General features: G+C 46.1%; 1 protein-coding gene across 1 annotated transcript in view; it reads left to right on the plus strand.

The window, feature by feature from the left end:
• Positions 1-7,792: 7,792 nt before the first annotated feature.
• SLC7A8 (solute carrier family 7 member 8) overlaps positions 7,793-18,735 on the plus strand; it is a 59,935-nt gene continuing 48,992 nt past the window's right edge. The window contains exons 1-2 of the mRNA XM_056133660.1: positions 7,793-7,911; positions 8,274-8,542. Of these exons, the coding sequence (XP_055989635.1) occupies positions 8,392-8,542 (151 nt within the window). The 5' untranslated portion in view covers positions 7,793-7,911; positions 8,274-8,391. The remainder of the gene's footprint in view (positions 7,912-8,273; positions 8,543-18,735) is intronic.

Below are 18,735 nucleotides of genomic sequence, written 5' to 3' on the forward strand. Positions count from 1 at the left end.
AGCCCTTCCACCCCCCCCACCCCCCACCCTGCCTCTGTGGCTGGGCATTCCCTTTAGCTCACTCTTTTCTTTAGGGTGTTGTAGTTTGCAACAGAGGTATTGAGTGGCCAAGACCATGACTTTTTTTTGGGGGGTGGGGGGTGCACACCCTGCAGTGCTCGGACTCATTACTGGCTCTGGCTCTGAACTCAGGAATCACCCCTGGTGGGGCTCAGGGAACCATACAGGGTGCCAGGGATTGAATCCTCATCAGCTGTATGGTTGCTCTGGCCCTCATCTATTCAGTGTAGATTGGGTAGGAGGCACCATTTTAGGGACACAGAATCAGCAAGTACCTGACCTCAATAAGTTATCTTCTATAGCCTAAAAATACACAAGGCGTCGTCTTGAGTAAACACAAATCCTCAGTGAAAGCCAGTTAGGAAGTGGCAGTTGTGGTGATTTGGCCCTCAGAAGTGGAGTTGCCCTCATCAGGCCCAGCAGCGGAATGGAGGCAGTGCAGCTGACCCTGGCAAAAGCATCTTTCTTTCCCACTAGTGCTGGGCGGGATCCCTGGAAACCTGCCAAGTGCAGCAGACAGAAGAGGAATCCGCTGGAATTTTTGTCTCCGGTGTCAGAACAAGGATTCGTCATTATCTCCAGAAAAGCATGAATTAATTAACCACCACAACAAAGAGAATCTGTTCCTTCCAAATTGTCGGGACTGCATAAACCTCAGAAGAAAACTGCCTTTGAACTTTGAATATGGCCACAAGGCGATCACTACTGAGGGGCTTGCTCATTGAGCCATAGGAACGCTTTTCATCTCCCATGCTTTCTGACCTTTCTTTTTTCTTTTCTTTTCTTTTTTTTTTTGGGGGGGGGTTGGAGGGAGGAGCTTGCTTTCTCATTTCCTTCCTCTTGGCTTGTGCATTTTCATCTGCTTCCCATTTTGAATGAAATGAAGGCATTTAGAACCACCAGGTCAGGAAGGCACTCTCTGAGGACAAGCAAGGGAAGAAAGCTAAGGAACTGAAATCAAGAGTTTCTTCTGCCTCTGGGCAGGCAGGTATTAGGAGAACAAAGCCAGATCATGAACTGTGGGTTTGGGTTCTCTCCCAAAAAGAGATTTGGTGACCTCAGATTTCTTTGCTGTGTTGCAAAGAATTAAAATAAAGCGCTTGTCTATTAAGTGCAGAAACATAAGATCAGGAATGGAGTGAGTAAGCTTTGTGCTCTACTTCACTGAATTAAAAACTACTTCTTGGGGCCAGGGAGATAGCACGGCAGGTTGGGCACTTGCCGTGCATGCGGCCGACCCAGGTTCTATCCCTGGCATCACATATGGTCTCGTGAGCCTCATCAGGAATGATACCTGGGTGTGAATAAACCCAAAAAAACAAACAAACAAAAAAACAAAACACTTCTTACCAGTTGTTTTAAGAAGGGACCCTTATAAGGAGCTGTCCCCATGCCATATCCCTTTTTCTAACAGTAGGTGTCAGCCTCACACAGCCTTTGTCTTCCCAAATTCAGTCTTAGGAAAAACATCCATCCTTTGCCTGATTACAAGGGTCAATTTCTTTCCATCCTTGGAAGTATGGTCCTGCCATCTGGTCAACCTGTACCCAGAGGAGAGTGCATCAACAGCCTGATGGTGCCTTCAGACTTCCTGATACCCTAAAATTGCCGCTGTGCCTTTGGCTGGATCCCAACAACTTGGGACCAAGTTTACCAAATTAAATGGCCAAAAGTTAGGTATGTGGGAGCCATGCCCACAAATCACCTCTGGCTCAGCTATCCAAGTTCATTTATTGGCCTTATTTCAGAGACCCATAAATAAATCTAGAAAGAGACCAAACGCCGTAGTTAATCTCCAACCAGTGCATGGCTGGACAGTTGGAGGTAAATCGGAGGGGAGGTGGGTCAGCCCGGAGCTCACCGAAGTAGAGCCCCTGACAGTCGCTTGCTTCTACAATCCAAAGCCACTGCCATACCCCGGGCCTCAAGATGGACCTCACCAAGATAAAATCTGCTGAAAATTCGGGTATGCGGGTTTTGTGACTGAAATCTCCAGCTTTTCTCAGGGTTGGGGTGAGCTATCTCCACCCAGCTTCCTGTACTTCCAGAAGCCGTGGCAGTCACATCCACACCCTAAAGCTGCCACCCCATTGAAAAGCCTTCCCGTCCTGATAAAAATACCAAATGCCCTGAACAAACACCAGGACCTCTTGGCACCTGTATTGCAAACCATAATACACAAAAGGAAAAGGAGAGAGAGCAAGAAGGAAAGTGCCTTTCATAGAGGGAAGCTAGGGTGGGGGTATGCTGGTAGGGAAAAGGGAGACATTGGTGGTGGGAAATGTACATTGTTGGAGGGATGGGTGCTGGATCATTGTATGAATGAAACCCAATTATGAACAGCTTTGTCATGGTCTATCTCATGGATAGCCAATTAAAAAAATTTTTTTTAAAGTAATGTGGAGTTCATGCCTAATTCAATCAGTTTAATCAATGGCTGAATAAACAGCAGTACTCCTACATTAAAATAAAAAAAAAATTCTTTCCATCTTATGCACTCAAATCAGTAGTCACACAGGGTTGGAAAGATCGCTCCAGAGGCTGGAATGCATATTTTATCTGCATGCAAGAGGTCCGCACTCATTATGTGCCATCACATGGTTCTCTGAACACAATCAGGAATGATCCCTGAGCCAAGAGCTGGGAATAGTAGTCCCTGAGCACTGGCAGCTTTGGCCTCCAAACCAAAACCAAAAGCACTAAAAAAAAAAAAAAAAAGCAGTCATACACATGCTGTAAACGGAATTAAGACTTGGAAAAAGTTCAGACTAAGGACTGCTTAGCTAAGGAGTTGACAAATGCTAGGGGCACAAAGCAGATTAAATTCTATAGTCTATGCTGAACTCAAACTAAGTGCTGCGTTTTTTTTTCTTCGGGGGGGGAGGGGGCTAGGGGAGACAAGACACATCTGGTGGTGCTCAGGGCTTATTCCTGGCTCTGCACTCAGGGATCACTTCTGGTGGTGCTGGGCGGCCATATGGGATGCCGAGGATTGAACCTGGCTGAGTGCAAGGCAAATACCCAACCCAAGGGGCTATCTCTGGCCCCAAGGTATTTTTAAAAGGTGTAGATGTGACCCTGATTTAGACCCTGACCCTAATCAAAGGTCATTTGCTTTCCTCAGGTGAAAGTTGAGGCCATCAGCAAGTAGAGGGCCCTGGGATAAGTTCTCCTTGTTATCCATTACTATCGTTGCTCACCCACGAAAGATTTAGTGTCTGATATTCTTCCTCTTCTTTTTTTTTTTCTCTTTTTGGCCACATCCTGCAGTGCTATTCCTAGTTCTGAACTCAGGGATCCTCCTAATAGAGTTTGGGGACCACGTGATACTGAGGACTGAGTCCAAGGCTTCTGCATGCAAAGCCAAGTGCTCCGATCCTTTGAGTTCTCTTCCCAGCCCTTTAGTGTCTAGTCTCTGAGCTCAAGGAAGACCCTTCTCAGCTTCCTAACATAAAACAAACAAAAATCTCTGCATTGTTCTACCCAAAAAATTAAATGAAGAAAAACATTTTGAGATATTGTACTTAATACAGTTTGTGTATTGTAAAGCATTACTTCGACAATAGGATAAAACATAAGTCAATGTACAATAAAGATTAAAAAATAACTCAGTGCTCACATTTTAATTAACTCTAGTTAATCATTTCTATAAATTCTACTGGGTAACACCAGAAGTTTTCTTTCAGTATTGTTAATCATGTGGAATTTTCTTATTGTTGTTGCCACGCTGGGGGCCCACACCCTGGGTTGTGGCATTGGTTGTTGCACTTGTATAGTGCCACGGTCACACTTGATGTGGGCAATGCCAGGGACCAAAGTTGTAGCCTCACATGCAAGGCAGATGCTCTACCACTGAACCACCCCTAGAATCTGAAAGTAACATGAATCATGGAGAAATGCTTAGGGTTTATTTCACTTATAAAAATCCTGGAGGGGCCTAATAGTACAAGGCAACCCAGCTGCCTTGCATGTGGTTAACCTAGATTCTGTCCCTGACACCACATATGGTCTCTCGAGCACTGCCAGGAGTGATCCCTGAGCACAGAGCCAGTTGACCTTAGCACCATCAGGTATAGCCCACAAACCAAACACTAATAAATAAAAGTATCACTGTGTCACTGTCATTCCACTGTTCATCAATTTACTCGAGTGGGCACCAGTAACGTCTCCATTTGTCCCAGCCCTGAGATTTTAGCAGCCTCTTTTTTATTTATTTATAATAAAAGTAAATAACAGGAATATAATCATTTAAAAATCCTGGGCCAGGGAGCTAGCTTAGAGTGTTGGAGCTCATACTTTGCATGCAGGAGGCCTGGATTAAATTCCCTCCACTACATGGTTCCCTGGGACCCCCAGCACCAAGCCAGGAATTGCCACTGAGCACTTCTGGGAACGGCCCAATACACAAAAACATAATAAAGGTCCCCCAAAAAAGAGAGCCATAAAATAGAGGAATAAATGATCCTATTGAAGGAGGGGAAAATTCTTTCCCAGAAAAATACTTACGTTGTACCACTAATATCAGTCATGAGTCACTAGTCAATTCCAAGTGCTAAAAAATGGGGTGGGAAAAAAGAAAAAAATAAAATAGAAATAATTATCTTCACCTACCCTTTCTTTCAAATTTAGTTTACTTAATACTACTGTATCCCAGGCTGGAAAGAAAGTACAGGGGTTAAGGCATTTGTATCACAAGCAACCAACCTCAGTTTGATTCCCAGTAGTACCACATATGGTTCCCCAGTACCACCAGGAGTGATAGCTGAGCAGAGGAAGAACTCTGGAGCATCATGGATTGTTGCCCACCCCATCCTCTCAAGTAGCACTATATCTCAAGGATGTAAAATGTCCAGTACCACCCTTGTGTGCTCCCTTGCTCATAAACTGAGATGACTGAAGTTTACCATACTGTGGTCTATTGCACTTATTTTGGCAAGAGACCTCAAATTCATCACATTCATGATTCACCTCACCTTAAATCCTTATCAGTTCAATTAGATACATTCTGAAACAATTTGAAGATGTTGAAATGTGAGTAGACATCTTCAGATCAAATTGGTTTTAATATGAATCCGTCCAATTTTCCTTCTACGCCTTCTAACATTGTCAGGAAAGGCCAGAGGCGTTTCAAAATTCTTTCATTTCCCATGACTCATCCCCTCCCATGGAGATTTGTGCTATATATTCCCTACTTTGTCGGTCTTTTGTTGAAAATCCTTTAACATGACTCCCTCACTACACACACACACACACACACACACACACACACACACCTTTTTTTTCTTTCCTGCTGAGGTTTTCAATTTGCTCTATCTTGAACTGTGTGAAGAAGGGATTGAACTCCCAACCTTTGAAACCTCTTAATACTTTGCTGAGTGATTAAGAAAGCTGTTTGGACTTTAGCCCATTTGGAAATGCCTTTGCTAGCTCAACCATCCCCATTTTAAGGACCAAATACTTATTTTCCTAAAAATTCAAACTCTTTTGGAATATTTTCCTCAATAGGAGGCCCTGAGTTCAGTCCTCAGCAACACACTCTCGCATTATACACACATTATACATTGATAATATGCAACTATACACTAAGACATATATACATGCATATAGTATCTAAACCCCCCCCCCATGAGCCCAAAGTTGGCAGTGTTCAGGGAACCACAGGGGGTGAGGGAGACTGAACTTGGATGGGCAATGTGCAAGACAAGTTCACTATACTATCGCTCCAGCCCCTAAAAACAAGGCTAAAGTTTTGTAATTAATTAGTGGTCAGTTTAGAGAACTTTTTGTAGATCCATTTTAAAGTTTAAAATGGAGGGGGTCGGGGGGAGGCATGGCATGGGCATGCAGCAGTGATCTGGCTTACTCCTGGCTCTTCATTCAGCGATCACTCCTGGTGGGGCTCGGGCGTCCTTATAGGATGCTGGAGATCAAACCTAGGTAGGCCTGGTACAAAACAAGCACCCTACCCGCTATACTACAGCTCTGGCCAATAAAGTAATTTTTTTTCTCTTCAGTTTTTGGGCAACATAGGCTGTGCTCTGGGCTTATTCCTGGCTCCATGTTCTGATATCTCTCCTGGCAGTGCTCAGTTGACCATCTGGGGTGCTGGGGATTGAACTGGTTCTGTCACATGCAAGAAAAGCCCCTTACATGCCTTACTCTCCGGCCCTTAAAATAAATTTTGACCCACTTTGAAATATAGGGAAAAAATAACTGTATTTTATTTGGGAGGGGGAGGCGCACTCCCATTGTTGCTGGGGGTGGGGGGTCATGGTGTCTAGAATAGAATCCCCATTTCCTGCATGCAAAACACGTGCTCCAGCAGGTTGAACTGTCTCTCTCTGGCCCCAAACTTAGTTTTATTTGAGTCATAGTATTGTCTTTTACATTGCTTCCTGACACCATTCGCCCAACCCCCCCCCCACCACTCCCCAGCACTTTACAAGTATAAATAGGAATCATCGCCATAAGGCAGCAGTTTGGGGGTGAAATTCTTCAGGGAAGCCAAGACACAGTGTGACTGTGGTAGTCCTCTTAACATCACAATCTGCTTCATGATCGAGAGCCGTCCTGATAACTCCCGCACGCCCTCGCGGTGAGCCTTTCGAATAATTCAGACAGGCCAAAAGAAAAAAAAAACCAACAATTTAGAAACCATGCAAGAATAAGACCCCCGTCTCCCCCAGTCCATCAGACCAATCCATCAGATTTTGTGTCCTTGCCTGGGGCCAGGGAGGGAAAGCCGGGTGTTCACCGCTCAGTGAGCCCTAAATAAGAGCTCTGGAGAGCGTGTCCGCCGCACCTCCCGGGTGAGTTTTGTCTCCCCCACGCTCTGCAACGCTGCAGCGCACAGTTGTACCTAATGAACCCCTTTCCCATTATCCTCGGTTCATTCCATTCCCCTTTCCTTGCCGTTGGTTTCTACCTACTTCTTTTTTTTTTTGGTCTTTGGGCCACACCCTGCGATGCTCAGGGATGAGTCCAAAGGCTCTGAGCTCAGGGATTACTCCGGTCGGGGATCAAGGGTGGGAGGACCACTTGGGTCGCCGGGGATCGAACCCTAGTCGGCTGCGCGCAAGGCAAGCGCCTGACCCGCCGTCCTATCACTCCAGCTCAGCTCCACCGACTTTTAGAAACTCGAAGCAGCAGCCTCGAGTTTCCGTTCCACCCTCCCGGTCGCTGTAATGATGCCGACCTGACTGCGCTTTAGCCGCTAGCTGGTGTCTCGGGGGTGGCCTTGGGGTGCGCCGGGCCCGCGGCCCCCTCTTCCTCCTTCTACCCCCGCACCAGCTCACACGTGCTGGACAGCCGGGAAGATAGCGGGGATGGACGCTCGCCTTGCGCCTGGACACCCGGAGCGGCGGCCAGGCCGGGGTCTGACTTCCCCTTCCTTACCAGGCGAAAGCGCGATCACCCCAAGAAATCTCTCCACCCAGCGGCTCCGTGGTCCTCGGTGGCCGCGCGCAGGCGGACCGAACCCTGCCGCGAGGGAGGTGGGACAAGCCCGCGGGGCGGAGCCACCACCGCGCACTTAAAGAGCCGGCCGGGCCCCTGCCGCGCGATCTGCGCTGCCGCAGCGTCTCCGCGAGCGTCGGCCGCCGACAGCCGCCCGCCCGCCCGCCCGCCGGGTCGCCCGGTCGCCAGCCGGAACGCAGGACGCGAGGTGCGCGCGCTCGGGCACGGGACACGGGCACACGCGCAAGGGAACCAACGCCGCGCGGACGAACGCGCGCCGGGCTGCTCCGCGGCGGCGCTGCTGGAGGGGGAGAGAGTGCCGCGCGGGGGGCTTGTCTCCCCGGCTTGGTGAACGAAAACTCTTAACCTCACCCCCAAAGACGAGGCGCAGGAAAGGTAAAGACCGTCTTTTCTGAGGGGTGGGTGGTGGGTGGGTGGGGATTTGCTTAAGGGAACCCCCCTGACTCTTGAAGCGTCTGCGTTTAAGCCACTGCCGGCTTGGCTGCACATTGCAGAACCATCCCCTGGTTTTGGAAGCCCCACATCCCTTTAGGGGGAGAATTTCCAGCCCGCCTAAGCGGGTACAGTTCTATTTTTGTAATTCCAGATCCGCCAGTCTCGCTCGACTCCGCCGTTCATTACACTTTCCTTGTTTGTTGCAAGCACAAGTTGCAAGAAAGTGTCAAATCTAGAGGACTGTTTTGCCGTTTTCTTATTTGCCGGTGTCTTTTTTCTTCTTCTTCTTTTTTTTTTTAAAGCGGGTAGTATCTTACTTCGGAAAAGGAGGTTTTTATTGGAAAGGCTGTCTCCAAAGATACCAAAACCCCTAAGCATTTCGAGAGATACCTTTCGGAGGTTGAAATCCTACGGAGAAAGATGGAACAGGGAGCCAGGCATCGCAACCACGCCGAGAAGAACCAGCCAGGTGCGAGCGAGCCAGAGGCCAGCTCGGACGCCGGCTCCGGAGGAGGTGGAGTAGCCCTGAAGAAGGAGATCGGATTGGTCAGTGCTTGTGGCATCATTGTAGGTGAGTCCTACGCCTTCGCACGCCCGGTGCCCAGCAGCCCGGCCTCTCGCAAGCACTTTCTTTCCCATTTCCCTAGAACAGGATTTTTTATTCACCTGTGGCAGCACCCACTAACGGTTAAGTTCAAGAGATGTAGGGAGTCTCTTCCTCCGAGCCCGATGGAGCAGCCCTGCCTGGGGTTGGTAGAAAGAAGCAAACCGGGGTTCACCAGATGGCTGATGGACCAGTTTGCCTGGGAGCAACATAGGTCTCCCAGCCCCATTCCTGAAGGTTTTCATTCAGTAGACTTCAGGTGGGGCTAAGGAGCCTAGAAAAAAAAAATGAGGAGGGGGTTGGGCTACCCTCGCGGTGCTCAGGGCTTTCTCCAGGCTCTGGGCCAGGATCACCCCAGGTAGTGCTCTGTGTGGTCTTGAGGATCAAAGCAGGTCAGGTGCCTTACCTGCTGGACCTGCTGTACTATCTCAAGATCATTTTTGAAGAAGGTTTTTATTGTGGGGGCTACGTTTGGTAGCACTCATAGGGAAGGAGTGTGGGGTACCGGGTACGGATATCAAACCCACGACCTTATTTACACATGGCCTTCCAGCTCAGGGATCACTCCTGGTTGATGCTTGGGGAACTATATGGGGTTCTGGGGAATCAAACCCAGGTTAGCTGCATGCAAGCAAATGCCCTTCACTGTACTATCACCCCGCCCTGAATTTTTTTTTCTTTTTTCAGTTTTTGGGCCATACCTGACTGTGCTCAGGACTTCTAGCTCTGTACTCATAATTACTCCTGGCAGGCTGAGGGGACCATATTGGTGCCAAGGATTGAACCCTGGTCAGCCACATGCACAGCAAGTGACTTACCAGCTGTATTATCTCCCTAAAAATCAGGTCCCGTTTCCCCCCCCCCAACCTGATTTGGGTGTATGGGGGAGGGGGAGGTGGGAATGCCCTACCTAGTGTATTGTCACTCTGGCCTAAAAGAATCTCAATTATGAACAAGCTCTTATGCAGCTCTCTCTTCACCAGACTTTGGAGACATAATTAAGTAGATATTTTGATTTTTGTGTCAAACCAAACCATGGGCTTACTGCATGTATATTAATAAAAAAAAAAGCTTCAACTGCTTTTACCCTTCTGGAGCTATTCCATCTTCTGCAGCACTTTCCGTTCATGAAGTACATGTGAGAGGGATTATTCCCATTTTACAGATGAGCAAGTAAGTTTTTTTTAAAAAGGAGACATTGCCCTTTTCTGTAAATGTGTAGCTTGTCAAGTGCAATTCACCTGTCTCAGCATCTGTGGAACACCCAAGTGAGGTTCTTGAAGTGAATTGGGACTAAATAGAATGTGACTTAAGGAGGATATGTGTGAAATGGGGTAGAGTGGCCCCCAGAGGGACAGTACACGGGTTAAGGATACTTGCCTTGCATTCACACATCTCTGGTTTGATCTCTGGCAAACACTGTCAGGTGTAGCCCAAACCAAACCTTTCCCCCTGAAAAAAGGGAATGTGTTGGGGAATGTGTCCTGTCTGCTCTGAGAGTGTCTCTGAGCCTTGACTGCACTGTGCACAGAGCAGGAGTCCTGGTATGTGGAATTATCTAGTTATTTAATTTGGGAGCCACATCCAGCCCTGTGCTCAGAATGACTCCCGACAGGACCTGGAGAACTATGCAGTACTGGGGATGCAACCTGTCTCCTGCATGCAAGCATGCTCTCGGCTTGTGAGACACTCTCTCCACCCATAAATTTCCTCGTTTAGTCCTGGTAATGGGTTCCTACTGTTCTCATTTTGGGGTGAGGTGTTTTCTTGCATCTGTGGTATAGAGCTCTGCTTTTTTGTTTGTTTTGTTTTTGAGCCATACCCAGCAGTGCTCATGGGTAACTCCTGGCTCTGCACTCAGAAATCATGCAATCACTCCTGGCAGCTCGGGGGACCAGCTCTTAGGATCGAACACAAGTTAGATGTATGCAAGGCAAATGCCTTACCCTCTGTGCTATCTCTCCAGTCCCAGGGCTCTGCCTTCTTGCCAGAAAAAGGGATGCAGGATCGTAGGGCAAGGTGTGGGCCTCCAGTGTTGCCTTTGAAGGTCGGTTATTATAGCCAGAGCTTACAAGCCAGTTTCTCTGGATGATCTTGTGTTCCATGCTGCTGACATTTGGCACCCAAACAATGATGAGAACAAGCTCAAATCAAGTATCAGTGTTCAGATAATCCCTTTCAGCTTTGGTGATAATGCTATCTCCACTACTTCCAAAATGGAATTCCATTTTATTTCATTCTCTGACTCAATGAGGCTTTCCAGGCATCTTTATGAGAAAGGTACCACTTGAATTGGAACAGTGACTCATGTGGGAGGCCTGGGTTTGATCCTGGCACTGCATGATCCCCTGTGCTCTTCCGGGTGTGGTTCAACCGCAAAACACAAAAGGTAACATAAAACAAAATTAGAGTCATGTTCTGAATCTCTTGATACCTTTTCTTTGCCTCTTTTTTTTAAATCTCAGTTCCTCTAAACAACTGAGATCAGCAAAGTTCTCAATATGTATAGCACATGCCAGTTTAAGGTCTAAAAATAACCCAGAGCCTGTTAACTCCTTCACCAGTCTGACTGATAGGATTAAGCGTTTTCCTCCCTTTGGGAGGTTCTGATTCATACACAGATGTGCACACCCACATGCACATGAGCACAATCGAACCTCCTTCCTGCCATAGCCTTGCTCACTCCCCGCTATATATGGGCAGGTACTCAAGAGTAGAGTACGTTTCCATACAAGAGCAGTTGCTTTTGTTGAAGCATCTAAGACTATGAAGTCATAGGAATGTTCAGTTTTAAGTATTTTCAGATGGCTGACAGTTTTTACTAATTTGTCTGCAGCGTATGGATGTGGCAGGAGTCGTGTTTCCCCACGAGGGCATTATAGAAATAAGAATAATAACTCTGCTTTATTTTTTTATTAAAAGGGACCTGAAATATGTAATATAGTCATCAGAATGCTCATCCAAAATACAGAACTCTTTTAGAGCTAATACTATCATCATTTAAGCTAGGATGAGATACAAATTTCCAGCTTAGAATAATATGTGGGGGAAGAGTAGAAATCTTTCTTTCTTGCTTACTCCTGTCTCTACGAGCTCAGGGATGACTCCCGGTGGGCCTTGGAGGATCATATGGCATGTGGGTGATTAAACCCAGGTCAGCCAAATGCAAGGCTCTACCCACTATACTATCTCTCTTGGAAATCTTTGTGATTCGTCTCTTACATGGATTTTTGAGTTGTCATGTGCTAGGCAGCATGTTCCTTCTAGAGAGATTTCTGAGCACAGTGATGTAAGCGTTTTTCAGACCACAGCAAAAAAAAAAAAAGAAAAGAAAAAAAAACCTAAGGCATTTCCACACAGAATTTAGTGATTTGGTATTTATTAAATGTCAACACTATGGAAGAAGAATAAATAGAAGACTAGAAGAGAAAATAAATTTCCTGAGTGAATCAGATGATACAGTACAGAAAGTAGCACTCCTCCTCAATGTTTTATCTCATACCAAATTGACTTAGAAAGATAAATTAAACTTTCCTACCAGCTCGTAATTTTTTTCACAGTCATCATTGGTGATACCAACTAGGAGTAGCAGAATAGCAGATGTTAAAAGGAATATAAAATGAACTAATAGAAAACCTGTACATTAGAGTTACTTAGACTTCGGAAAAATTATTTCATTCAATAGCGTCGTAAAAGGAATATCTGACATGGCACATACAATTACTGAAAAAAATGTTAAATTGACTCTTATGCAGATATCTGAAGACAGTCAGAAGTGAGTATGTAAAGGGCTGGAGAAGTAAGTGTTAGGAATAATCTCATTAAATACCTAGATAATCAGGCCCATTTAAAATTATTTTGAAGGGGCCACACCCAGTGGTGCCCAGGGCGTTTTCTTGACTCTGTGCTCAGAGATCACTCCTGGCTAAGCTCAGGGGACTATATATGATGCTGGTGATTAAACCTGGTAGACCATGTGCAAGGCAAGTGCCTTACCTGCTGTACTATTGCACCAGTCTGTTGATTTAATTTTGTCTGCTTTGGACCACACTCCAGTGCTTAGGGCTTTTTAACTTCTGGCAGGGCTCAGGGGACCATATGGTGTGCCACAGATTGAACCCAGATTGGCGACATGCAAGGCAAGTGCCTAACTGGCTGCACTATCTCTCCAGCCACTCATTTTAGGGTTTTTTTTCTTTTTATTGGCTTTTTGGGTCACATCCGACGATGGCTTTTACACTCAGGAATTACTCCTGGCAGTGCTCAGGGGACCATATGGGATGCTGAGAATCAAACCCGTGTCAGCCTCATGCAAGGCAAACGCCCTACCTGCTGTACTGTCGCTCCAGCCCCTCATTTTAGCTTTATAATATCACCTTTGCCCTAATCTAACCAGGCTTTCCTTGTCCTTTGCTAAGGAAACCCATTGGCAACAGGTGAATTTAAGATTTCCTCATGAACTTGGAGTTCCCCCAGAATTTAGGGCAGGAAGGAAGAGCAAAACCCTATATTTGTGAGAGTAAAACTACTGTTAAAATGTGTCATTGTTAGGCATTTTTTATGAGGCAGATACCTGTCCATTTACATAACATGATACCTTATTTATCCATCTCAATAGCAGAATGCTGTAGGTATTTATTCCTTTCTCCAGGCAGAGAAATAGAAGTGATAAGCAACTTGTTGAAGGTCACACAGCTAAAAAAATGACAATAGGATTCAAATCTAGAACTTACCCAAATCCTAAATTGCTCTTAAGCATTCATTTCTTTTTGTTTCTTATTCTTTTCTTTCCTCTTTTTTTTTTCTTACTGCTTATCTTCCATCTTTCCTTTTCCCTTTCTTCGTGTATTCCTTTGAACCCTGGGCAGAGAACCTTTAAAAAACAAAAGTTTTTGGATCATACCCAGCCATGCACCAGGTGTTAGTTAACTTCTGGCTCTACATTCAGGAATTACCCCTCGATGCTCTGGGGATCAATGAGATCCTGTGAATCAACCCAAGTCAGGTGCGAGCAAGGCAAGCACTGTACCCACTGTATTGTCAGCCCCTAGGGCAGAGATCCTTAATGGTTATTTTCGTTATAGGGGATCAAACCTAGGTGACTTTATCACAGTGCAAGGCATATGCTCTGCCACTGAGCCATACCCCAACCTCCTCCTTGATCTTGTTTTTCCTTTTGGGGACCCACCGAGCACTGCTCCACATTTGTCTCTGGCTCTAAGTTCAGGAGGCATTTTTATAAGTGAAACACCATGAGGTACAGTTGTAGACTTACAAATTTTTGTGCTTGGGTTTCAGTTATACAATGATCAAGTACCCATCCCTCCACCAGCGCCCACTCTCCACCACCAATGATCCCAGCATCACTCCCACCCACGCACCCCCAACCCCCTAATCCCACCCTGCTTTTGTGGCAGGGTCAGGAGGCATTTCTGACAGTACTTGGGGGACCAAAATATGTGGTGGTGTTCAGCCACATGCAAGGCAACGGCCTTACCCGTGCTGAACTATGCCTCTGTTCGCGCCCCCCACCCCCCATTTCCCCTGATTCACTGGTTTTTATAGATAAAAATTAGAGGTGGGTTCCCCATGCAAAAGTATCCCAGAGTAGAGGAGAGCTGAGCAGTTGCTGGAAATGGAAGAAGGTAACTAATGATCCCAGCACAATTGCAGGAAGCTTCGTGGGGAGTCTGAGGTATGTTGTGCAGTTGCCAGCACATACCAGGTTTCTACCAACTCTCAGTGTCCATGTTCCTTCTCCAGACCAGCATTCTTCCATGGGAAAGGTACCCAGTACTCACTGACTATGTAGGGCACTTTTTATATCACTTTTATATTTAGGAACATACATATCCAGACTCTACATGTAAATTCTGGCTATAAAGCCTACAGAACAGTGATTATTAAATGCCAGACTCTGTGTGTGTGTGTGTGTGTGTGTGTGTGTGTGTGTGTGTGTGTGTGTATTTGGGGGCCACACCCAGCTGTGGTCAAACTTATTTCTGACTCTGTACAGGGATCACTTCCGGTGGTACTCGGGAGAATCGTATGGGGTGCTGAGGATTGAGCCCAGATAGGGCGACTGCAAGGCAAGCACCCTGCCCACTGTTCTCTCCACCCCACCATTTTGTGTTTTTTATAATGTGTATATAGCAGAACTTGGTTAACTTGCTGTAGAGTAATGCTGGAAACAGCTGGCTACTAGATCACTTTCATCCAAGTAACGATTATTTTTATTTTAAATGTATTTGTTGGACCTGGGGAAATAGCTCAAAGGGCTCCAGTTCAGTCTTCAATACTGCCTGGTCCCCTGCACTACCAGAAGTGATCCCCAAGCACAGCTGGACATGGCCAAATAACAACAAAAGAAAATTAAGCTTTAAATTAAATGAAGTTCTAATGCCACTAACTCCACATAAATTACCTTAGTTAATCCTAATCACAAACCTGTGGGAATAGATTTTAATGAACTCTGTTTTAAACATGGGAAATTAAAGGACAGAGCTGGCAGATAATTTGCCCAGGATGTTACAACTTATTTCTGAAATGTAACAGTCCTGATTTCTAACAGATAACCATGAGGGCAAGGCTGGAGGAGGGGGAGAGTGAGGCATGGAGGGGGCCACAGTGGACAGTCACTTGAAAGTATGATCAGGAAAGACCTTGAATATCTATAAAGTCCCTAACAGGGTATTTGTCAACACAGAAGTGTGGACTTTTAAGTATTATTGTACAGAAATAGCAAGGGTCTGAGCTGGAAAGACTTCAGGTTCCAAAGAGCCATTTGCAAGTCTCCATCACTTTTTTTTTTGCTTTTTGGGTCACACCAGGCGTTGCACAGGCATTCCTGATTCATGCACTCAGGAATTACCCCTGGCGGTGCTTGGGGGATCATATGAGATGCTGGGAATCAACCCTGGGTTGGCCGTGTGCAAGGCAAATGCCCTACCAGCTGTACTATTGCTCCAGCCCCACAAGTCTCTATCACTTTAACTTGTGTGTGTGTGTGGTTTTTTTTCCTTTCTGGGTCACACCCGGGGATGCACAGAGGTTACTTCTAGCTGTGCACTCAGGAATTACCCCTGGTGGTGCTCAGGAGACCATATGGGATGCTGGGAATCGAACCGGGTCAGCTGATGCAAGGCAAACGCCCTACTCACTGTGCTATTGCTCCAGCCCCAGAATAGCTTGTGTTTTAGGCGCTAATATTAACTTTGAATCCCCCCCCAAATGTCAGCTGGAGATTGACCAGAGGGAGGAGGGAGTGTGAAAATTGCTTCTTGAGTTTGTAGTTCAATATATTTTTTTAAGCTTGAGGGATTAGGGTTTGCTTCAAGCAGGATGAAAACATGTTTAAAGCTCTCATTGTTCTCAAAGAGAAGTCTGAGGCAGAACCTTGCTCAGGAGACTTGTCAAAACAAACACATCTGAGGTGAACAGACAGAAGCAAGACTCCACCCCTACCCCCTACCGCCCCCACCGCCCCTACCCCCCACCGCCCCCACCCCTGAGTTGTAACAGTAAGTAGCTGCCTGCCACTGGGGGAGGCTCGGTCTGCAGCGGGCCCTGAGCAGTACCTTGTGCATGTTGTCCTGTAAGCCCAGAAAGAAGTACTGGTGGAGAAAGGGTTGAAATGACTCAGCCACTGGGCAGTAAGGGAGCCACGATTCCCACTCGGATCCCTGGAGTCCCCAGAGTGTTCGCAGCATGGAGCACTGGGCAGAGGACAGCGATCCTGTTGCTGTTTCCTGTCTGCAGGAACCAGAGAGCTCCCGGAACATTCAGCTTGAGCAGCTCCTGTCAGGGTTACAGTATGCTCTCTTGGAAGAACAGAGACCTCTAGTGAGGAGGGACTAGCAGGAAATCCTTAGGGTTGACAATAGAAAATAGGCACCCAGCAGGCACAGACAGCACCCAAAGGAACAGAACCAGGCAGCCCATTCTATTCAGAAAAACAGCAACAGAAGCAACCTGTAGGCAGATCAAATGACCTAGGAGGCCAGCACTTTTTTTTTTCTTCTTGGGTCACACCCAGCAATGCTCAGGGGTTACTCCTGGCGGTGCTCAGGGAATCATATGGGATGCTGGGAATCAAACCTGGGTGGGCCTTATGCAAGGCAAAGGCCCTACCCACTGTGCTATCACTCTAGCCCGAGGCCAGCACTTTAGATGTAACTTTTCTGAGGCAGATCAGCTCACTGACCTCATAGGGAGGTGCCCCTTGCCTGGGGCCCTACCAGGAACCCAGCTACCAGGCTTGTCCTTGGGACTCAGAGGGTTAACCCTGCAGCTTCTGCCTCCCAAAACACACCTCACTGAATTTTTGTTGTTGCTTTTGTGGTTGTTACTGTTTGGGATGAGGGGTGGGGTGTATCAGAAAAGCAGGCATGCCATGATCTCAAGAATATAACAACTAACATTTAGGAACCCAAGAGGCAAGGAACTATCTCATCTGGAGTTTTAGCTCTCATCTGAGTATAAAGAGCCAAGTCTATGGCCTTCCGGGAATATGCTTACACAGGACCCCGATCTCCCAACCCCCACCCCCAAATCTTCTTCCTCCCGATCTGAAGCTGGTCAATTATATAACTGCCCACCTTGGGACAGAGGAGTAGGTTGCTGATTCTAGGTTATTCCATCTTTTAAACATTCAGCACTCATTGAACTCATCTGTGCTAAGGTTCTGCTCTGGACTGGTGGATTTTTATTTCTAAGAAGCAAAATTGCCCCTCGAGTCTATTTTAAGCTGTAGTGTTTATAGAGTGAAGTTTGCTCTCCCAGGCTTTATCGATCACATCTTACCCCTCATCCTTTTCACAGTTACCAGCTTTGCATCAAATTGCGCTCTCCTTTAAATATCCTCGCTTCTTGCCAGTGATGTCACTTCACTTCTGGGGAAAGGTTCCAGGCAGTCACGACAGAGCTGCGCATTATGAAAGTAGATTGCGCAGAGAGAGTACTGTTAAGGCAGAATTATTAGTGTATTTTTCTCATCTGTATGTAGATCGTAAAAGTTCCTTTTTGCATATCTCTAAAATGCATATATGCTTTTAGCTGTTGCTTTAATACACAGTTTTGCATGAAGTGTTTAGTAAGCAGCTGACATAGAAAGGCCTTAGGGATAAGGAAGCATTTGTTAAGTGGGGCTAATGCTGGAAATAGAAAGCACATAATGAATTTTGCCATGATTTACGTCAGTTGTTAAGGAAAGGGAGGAACTGTCTAGGCTAGAGCAGAAGACATAATATTTGGAGACAGTTTGGGGTTTGCAAACTACTTCCTTATTTACTAACTTTTTTCTTTTTGCTGTGGAATGGAAGTTCCTTGTGGAGTAGTAAAACAAAGCTAGTCTCCCATGGTATATGTTCAACAAATATTAGTTTTTCTTTCCTTGGAGCTCCTACTTGACCACCCATAGTCCGTTGTCAAAACTCTCCCCCTCCCGCCACTACCACTACTACCACCCTCCCCCACACACACATTTGCACACATATATATTCACACTCTCACCCATACTGATTCTGGTTTTAGAAATTGAGATCAGTGATAAGAACTGTCCGATTCAGCTGAGTCTTTGTGACCAGCCTTGACCAGCAGTTGGGTCTCTGTTGATCTGGGTCTACTTACTCCTCAGTGTCAGTCTTATGCTTCCCCTCTTCCAGCAAGTGTTTTCTGTCCAGCCATGCTGTGACCTTTTCCATGCCTGATAACTTGCTTGCAGTAGCACTCTTGCAGCTTCTGCCTGTATTGCCAGCCCTGTGGTATCTACATAGGGTCTTTATTTTTTTTATTATTATTTTTTTAAAAATTTATTTTTTTATTGAATCACTGTGGGAAAAGGTACAAAGCTTTCAGGTTTAAGCCTCAGTCATGCAATCATCAAACACATTTCCCTTCACCAGTACTTATTTTTCACCAAGAAGAACCCCAATATAACCCCCCCAACCCTCCCAATGCCTGTGAGGCAGATGAATTCTAGTTAACACTCTATCTACTTTGATTAGATTCATTGTTTCGACAAAAGATGCATTATTATTATGCAGAGTTTACACCCCAAAATCAGACCTGTTGAAAAGACATTCTGAAATAATTTGTTTCTATAGCTAGTTACAAGAATCAAATGATGATGCGCGCTGCTAGCGCAGCCAGCACAATTTTGG

This window comes from Sorex fumeus, unplaced genomic scaffold, assembly GCF_029834395.1.
Source record: "Sorex fumeus unplaced genomic scaffold, SorFum_2.1 ptg000098l, whole genome shotgun sequence".
NCBI classification, from domain to species: Eukaryota; Metazoa; Chordata; class Mammalia; order Eulipotyphla; family Soricidae; genus Sorex; species Sorex fumeus.